Genomic DNA, 7,408 nt, shown 5'->3' on the forward strand with positions numbered 1-7,408 from the left:
TGTGTGTGTGTGTGTGTGTGTGTGTGTGTGTGTGTGTGTGTGTGTGTGTATATATATATATATATATATATATATATAATTATAATAACAATTGAACTTGCTTTTCTACATCTTGAAATTGTAAGGATGCTAATGTAACTTTCTTGAAGAAAAAGATAATGTATTCTTTTGCAATTAGTTCCTTAAATTAATGAGCTCATAACAGTTATCATATGCATTGTACTGGTAGGGCTTTGGGTTTGCCATACATTAAGTAAGGGTGTAGAATTGTTTTAGCAGAGAAACAGTGGTATTAGCATCTTTAAGTTACATGTTTGAATCTTACTGGGTCATATCTTGTGTGTGGGGCTCAGTTTCACAGTGCGATGGAGGAGTCCAACAAAGCTTTACAGGACAAGAAGTATGTTGATGCAGCTAACCATCTGGAAAGGGTAAGAGCGTCTTACATCATGTCTGCATGTCTTACCTCCACTCTGAACTAGGCCTGGGCAATCTATCGAAAACTGAAATTATGGCACACTAACCAAGCTGATTTAGATCCTTATATATGTACGATATATTCCCTCAGGCAGGCTGTCAACTACCACTGGAAGAGACAGAATTACATATCACCCACCACAAATCACTGCCAGTCACTGTTGTGTACCGTGTGTACCTTACTTCCAAAAAGACGATCTTGTGACTGCACTTTTTTATACCCTGCAATCCCATTTCTTTAATAAAATTGATCAGGGGTTCCCAGTCTAAAGTCCAGGTCTGCCTGGAAATGGCCTTTTTTTGAGAGAATGACCTCAATGTCAAAAAAATAGTTGTAACAGGGAAAACATGCCATGTTGGTGTGCTATGGCAGTATTTGGCTTTGTTAAACAGGACACAGAATACTAAAAACCATGTGCATTTGAGCAGCAATGCCATTCCATTCAATCATGTGTAAAGACTGTCTGGATCAACGTAATGACGCGGACAAGTTTTTATACAGTAAAAATAGGTGCACCATCCCTTTTTTTTATTTTTATTTTTTTATACATTAAGGCTAAGCATAGGGGAGGTAATGTTTGTCTATGATGCACACACATCTATTGTATCTGTCCATCCAGGGAGAGATAAAGAAACCACTGGACAGAGGGTGTTGTATGCAGTACAGATTAAAAAGCCCTTCAAGGCAACTTTGTGATAGTAGGCTATATGAGTAAAATAAAATCCACATAAAAAAATACCGATTGATTTGGATTTGACAGATTTTTTATTTATTTTTTTCTCTCTCAGGCAAGGGCCAGTGTGGATTCACTGAAGGGCTGGAAGACTTCCCAGCTGCCGCTGCTCACTGCTCTTAGCTCTGAGTTGACAGTGCAGAGAGAGAACTTAATTTACCACCTGGGAGATGAATGGAAGCGCCTCGTCATCTGGAGTTTACCGCCCTCAAACGGTGCGGTTTTTCTCAATTTTTTTCAATGTCTCTGGATTGTTTGCATTTCTTTAAACTAATCACAATTGTCTAAACTCCAAAACTCTAAACGTAGCAACGGTGCCTTTGCCAAATAGTCTCAGAAGGAACTTGTTTTGTTAGAATATTTGCACCCTGCAAACGAAAAGCAGCGTAAATATTAAATTAACTGTTCTCACATTACAGTAACGTAAGCTGTTTAAATTAGCGGGATACATGGTTAAACGTAATTTTCTCTTACCAGTGTATCACCGTGTGTACCTCGTTCACAGCCATACCCACCAATCAGTCCGAAGTTCCAGATTATCGTGGAAATGAATTGTCGTTGATCAAGACCCCCTTTCACATAAGGACATTAATTCCTGTCATTTTCTCAAAAACAAATCGGAGCATTACCCGGGATCCCTCCAACCCAGCTTGTAAACAAACGGTCTTTTTTATGAAAAAAAGCATTTTTTTAGCATTTCTTGTTTTGCATATTTGAAAACCTGACAGCAAACCTATCTGAGGCATTAGTAGTGATTTTTGGACGTGTACCCCCAGAGCCTACAGGTCTGAAGTCGTTCCTGAAGGTGAAGCTGAATCTGAGCCATGGGTGCTCTAAGGACGGTGAAGCCAAACCAACAGCTCTACTGCGCTGCGTCCTGCAAGCTCTGGCCGTCCAGGGAGACCTTCAGCACAAGATCAAACTCTTCAGTAAGAGCAAGCAACACTACTCGCTGTTAATTATGTAGTACTTTCATATTAAATTGTAATTGTGTTTTCATTCCTTTTCTTACAACTTCACGATAGAAAAAGGTTGAATATCAGATGAATTTTTAAATAACCAAATAGTTGTATCGTTATCAGCTTTAAAAATCCTATATCTGTCGGGCTCCACTAGTTATTATTGAAGGAAAGAAGTAAAAAAAGAAATAGTCAAGTTAACATCTGATTACAAACTTCAGAACGGTCTTGGATATGTTTTAAGCAAAACATTTTACATTTGACAACTGGAACCAATCAGTGCTCTCTAGTAAACTATGTAATGGAGACATTTCTGCTCTGCAGTTTCTTGTACTGTAACGACTGTTGGGTTCATTAATATTTATGCATCTGCAATAAAGTATTAACAGATTTATTGATCTAGCGCTACAGCAGATTGTATCCAAGGTCAGAGTGTGCTCAGTGCTGCTGGTTTATGTTGTCGTTAAGGTCAGGTGTTGTTGAAGAACATGTTGAAGCCGTTGGTGATGTACCCGTCTCTGTCGGTGAGGGTAACCGAGCAGCAGGGTGAGGGAACCATCTTTGCCTTACAGTGTTTGGAGGAGAGCAACAAGGAGAGATCCACTCCTTCCCAAGTCTACAGCAAACTGCTCCTGGTGCTCAGGACACTGCACTCACATCTGCTAGGTACAGGTCAGCCGGGCTCATAACGAAATGATGTATCATGCTTAAAGCTTGCTCTATTTCAGTGGGTTTTACTTATTCATTTCAGATGTGTCCATTGGTGATAAAAGGCTCTCGGCTATCTTGGGGGAGCTGATTTGGGAGGAAATGTCCAAGTGCATCATCCATGAGTGTCTGCTCTACTCCATCCCCACCAACAGCAGCCAGCTGGAGAAATACAACACTGTATGTTTGGACCTTACAGCAGTTTGCATAGTATATAGATATATTAATGACACATACAGAAGTCAATTTTTACTGAAACTATGTGTTTCTACTATACTAAACTATGTGTTTCTACTTTACTATGTGTTTTGTTGTGAACGTTCAAAGGTGATACAGGAAACGGAAGAGTTTGAGAAGTCTCTGAAGGAGATGGAGTTTCTGCAAGGCGATTCCACAGACCTGCTCAAATACGCCAGGGATGTCAACTGTCACTTTGCCAGCAAGAAGTGCAAGGATGTCATCGTGGCAGCCCGCAAACTCATGACCTCCAAAATGCACAATACAGTCAAAGTATGTGTGAGCTAGGGCTTAGTGTCTGGATAAATAAACGGGGGACTTCACTCTGTTTCTGTTCATGCACATGTACTCCCCCCTTTCAGGCTTTTGGAAACGGTCATAGTGTTTTTGTTTTTTTCAAGCAGTTAGCATTTTTTTCAGACTCTTTCTTTATTCGACATTGGAAGATGGATTGTCACTATTGGGCACTAGTGTATTACATTTCATTGCATTGTGCTGCAGTCCAAATTTACATCAAATATTCCCCAAAATCTTCACATACTTATTCGGGTGTCTTTTTGCACTTTTTCCTCTTACTCTGTTAGATCACACCAGACTACAAGCTCCGTCTTCCCAAGCTGCCTGTTCCAATTTCGGAGCTGAAGGTGAAGCACAACACCATAAAGGACGAGACGACAATGGAGAACAAAAAGCAGCTGTCTCCGTGGAGTATGTGTCTGCCAGCTTGCCGCATCAGCGAGTCGGTGCAGCAGCTGATGGAGCTGGCGCTCAACACCCTGAGTGAAGCTGTTGGAAGCTCCACACAATGGTATGTTACAGTGCTCAATGACCTACTGTAAACTATCTTGTGCAAAAGTCAAATATTTCTATATAGAAGAGTTCCCTGATAGTTATTTCATATGCTGTAAAGTTTCATCGTTATTTATGCTTATTTGAGCAACTTTTTTTTTTCATTCCTGTAAATTGGCTCACTGCACTGTTGATGTATCATCATTACAAAACACTGTGACGCTACATAAGTAAATACAGCTGCGATGTACAGGAGGAGGGCAATGGCAATAAAATAAGCGACTTAAACAATGCATGCATTGAAAAGTCCTATCAGTATTACACTCAAAACAAGGTGGAAAAGTGGTCCAAACTGAAGCCACAGAGGCCAAGATAACCTGACTTCTAGACCTGAGGCAGAGTCAGGCTTTACCGGATCCTGCCATTTCCATCATGCATGTCGATAGTTTCTTACTAGGCCACCGTGGAGGGAGAGTTGAGGCTCAGAACATCATCAATGAATAAGTGTTTTTCTTAATGTAATAATGTTAATGTTTCTGTTATTCTTTATAGTGCATTACAACTCTTCTTTACCGTGAGAAACATATTTCAGCTGTTCTACGATGTCGTTCCGACGTACCACAAGTAAGGATGTGTTCTTCATATAACAGAGCAGATCAAAACAAACACATTTCCCCTCAAGGTGTAAATGGTTGCCTTCCTTTTTCTCTGCCACTCCATCTAGGGAGAACCTGCTCAAGTTCCCCCACCTGGCTGCCATCCAGCACAACAACTGTATGTACCTGGCCCACCACCTGCTCACCCTGGGCCACCATTTCAAAGCTCACCTGCCACAGCCCCTCAGCGAAGGTGTTGCAACATTTGTTGACATGGTGCCCGGATTCAGGAAACTGGGTAAACAAGTAATTCTACAACAGTCGACTGATTGCCATGACATTTGGTGCCAAAATTCATCTCCAAAATTACTCCTGTTGTCGGACATTCATTGTCCACAGACAAAAAGTCCCCATCAAGCCAAAATGTCCACTTTTGAAATAAGAAATATAAAGTGCTTAGCAACATTTTGTCATTTCCCTACAGGGGCCCAGTGCTTCTTGGCACAGATGAACGTCCAGAGAGCTGAACTGTTGGAGAGACTTTCTACAGCTCACAATTTCTGCAACCTGGATGATGAAGACAACTACATTGCAGCCAGCAAAGCAGTAAGACAGGTGAGATGAAAAGCCTTGAAAATAATATGTAACTGTTGTATAAATGGTGTTCATGCGCTTTCAGTCTGTAACTATGACTGCATCAGCCAAATGAATAAGTTTCTTTTATTCATGCTCTGCTTTTCAATCATACCGTGGTCATCTGTTTTCTTTATTGCAGGTCATCCATCAGTTAAAGCAGTTGGGCACAGTGTGGCAGGATGTCCTACCAGTCAGCATCTATTGTAAAGCCATGGGCAACCTCCTCAACACAGCCATCACAGAAGTCATTTCCAAAATCATGATGCTAGAGGTTTGTCTCTTTTCCACAAACAATTAAATCCTTGTCACTAATAAAGGCCAGGTTAAAAAAAACAGAGGGGAGGTGAATTATATCTAAATATAATGATTAAGGTAATTTACATTTACACTTACAACACTAATCCCATCAATAGTTAGGGGTTCTGATAGCTGTTCTTATGTTTTGGATGTAGTCCCAGGGTTATTAAATACCAACATTTTTTTAGTTCAAACACAAAACAAGATTATCTTGATATGATTGTGACCCAACTGGATGTAATGATTAATTTTATTTGTCACTTACCCATCTACAGGATATTTCCTCTGAGGATGGGGAGCACCTTCACACTCTGTGTCAAACCATCATTGAGGAAGGTCCACTGGTCTTCATCCCTCTGGCCGAGGAAAACAAGAACAAGAAGTATCAGGAGGAAGTGCCTCTCTACGTAAAGAAGTGGAGTACCTTTAAAGAGCTGGTCATCGTGCTGCGGGCCAGCCTGCAGGAGATAGTCGACAGGTCAGGAAACAATAAAGTATCACTATATCATATTATGAAGTGCATAAAAGCAAGGTTTGGAGTGTTTGCTGGCCAAAAAAATATTAAATTGATAATAGATGATGGATCAGTGATTTGGCTCAGGCTTGTTCTGCTCATTTCATAAAATATACATAAATAATCCGGACTTTAATTAACTGAGTTCAAAGAATAATGTCCCGGTATGCTAGTTGTTCTATTTTACATTTATGTTTATTCTCATTAGCCTTAAAGTTACACTGCAACTTAAAAGATTGCTTTGCAAGAGACAGAGTTTTACAAAGAGCGATCAAAATTGAAGCAGCTAAGGTGAAGACATCCTGACTTTTGGTTTTTAGGCTGAGTCAAACTCCAAAAACACTGCCACAGAAGACATTATACAAGTGTTTTTTTATGCTTGTTATTAAACTGACTTACGTGAGTGCTTCTTTGGTATTGAAAGAAGCTTCTGGGTACTATCATACTTTCCCCCCTTTTAATGTATGTGATTGGCTGTGATTCCTCTCCACAGGTGGGCTGACGGTAAAGGCCCGCTGGCGATGGAGTTCTCCAGTTCGGAGGGGAAGAATCTGATCCGAGCCTTGTTTCAGAACACAGAGAGGAGAGCTGTAGCTCTGACCAAAATCAAGTAGATACTGCAGCACTTTCCTCTGGGGAAAATATTATTCCTTTTATTCATTTCGTATTTCTGTTGTGTTAAATATATGCATTCACGTGTGTTTAGTTCCAACAGTTTGTCACAGAGACAGTGTCTGACGGAGGTGTTGTCGGTATATAAGCCGGTTGTAATCAATCTGTGGGATGAGATTCAGATTCAGAGATTACAATAAGGCTTCTTTACATCCCGCAGCCTCGGACACGTCGCTTGTTGTGGGTTTACCACGACAAAGCCAACTGAGATTTTGTAACCAGCAGCCTGCCATCTGTTGACATGATGTCTTATCCTGGGTTAACTTTGCTGCACATAGTTAATCAAACTTCATCCGTAGCTTGTTTCAGCTTCTCTGTACTGATGTCATTTCAGGAGAGTATGTTTATACCTAAACAAGCATTTAGTTCTGACAGAGGTACCCTGGACTTTGCGTCTCAAGCCATCAAACGGAACTCTTCTGTTGTGTATTTATAACTTGTCCAAATAAACCAAAAGACTCAACTTTTCAGAACCTTTTCCAGCTGTTTTTGATGAATATGATGATGGTCTTGGTGGCCGGGCATGCCACCTTGCCAGTACACAATGATGAGTGTGGTGTTGGAAGAAATTGCAACTGCCTGTACTTTTATCAGCAGCTGTGTAAGGGCCTTGCAAGCACATTTAGGGTAAGTTTTGTGTCCTATGCCCCACATGTGCAGATGTCTAGTATGTTCTAATAAGGGGGAAATATAAGGTGAAAAACTAATGCCATAACATTAAAATATAATGTGAGAAGAGTGAGAGTCTCCTGAAATCCTAAATATGATATGCATTTAGCATTTTGATTG

The 7,408-nt window shown here is 40.5% G+C and overlaps 1 protein-coding gene across 2 annotated transcripts in view; it reads left to right on the forward strand.

Moving 5' to 3' along the window:
• The window catches only part of zw10 (zw10 kinetochore protein), a 7,768-nt gene extending 679 nt beyond the window's left edge, over nucleotides 1–7,089 (forward strand). The window contains exons 2-14 of one of the 2 annotated variants that reach the window (XM_034890215.1): nucleotides 354–431; nucleotides 1,267–1,426; nucleotides 1,940–2,140; nucleotides 2,639–2,836; nucleotides 2,922–3,058; nucleotides 3,206–3,388; nucleotides 3,700–3,923; nucleotides 4,457–4,528; nucleotides 4,629–4,798; nucleotides 4,985–5,115; nucleotides 5,276–5,407; nucleotides 5,709–5,911; nucleotides 6,441–7,089. In XM_034890215.1, the coding sequence (XP_034746106.1) occupies nucleotides 366–431; nucleotides 1,267–1,426; nucleotides 1,940–2,140; nucleotides 2,639–2,836; nucleotides 2,922–3,058; nucleotides 3,206–3,388; nucleotides 3,700–3,923; nucleotides 4,457–4,528; nucleotides 4,629–4,798; nucleotides 4,985–5,115; nucleotides 5,276–5,407; nucleotides 5,709–5,911; nucleotides 6,441–6,561 (1,998 nt within the window). In that variant the 5' untranslated portion in view covers nucleotides 354–365 and the 3' untranslated portion in view covers nucleotides 6,562–7,089. The remainder of the gene's footprint in view (nucleotides 1–353; nucleotides 432–1,266; nucleotides 1,427–1,939; nucleotides 2,141–2,638; nucleotides 2,837–2,921; nucleotides 3,059–3,205; nucleotides 3,389–3,699; nucleotides 3,924–4,456; nucleotides 4,529–4,628; nucleotides 4,799–4,984; nucleotides 5,116–5,275; nucleotides 5,408–5,708; nucleotides 5,912–6,440) is intronic. The other variant, XM_034890216.1, reaches the window with a different exon arrangement.
• Nucleotides 7,090–7,408: the final 319 nt, after the last annotated feature.

Source organism: Etheostoma cragini, chromosome 13 (genome assembly GCF_013103735.1).
Source record: "Etheostoma cragini isolate CJK2018 chromosome 13, CSU_Ecrag_1.0, whole genome shotgun sequence".
In the NCBI taxonomy this organism is placed as follows: Eukaryota; Metazoa; Chordata; class Actinopteri; order Perciformes; family Percidae; genus Etheostoma; species Etheostoma cragini.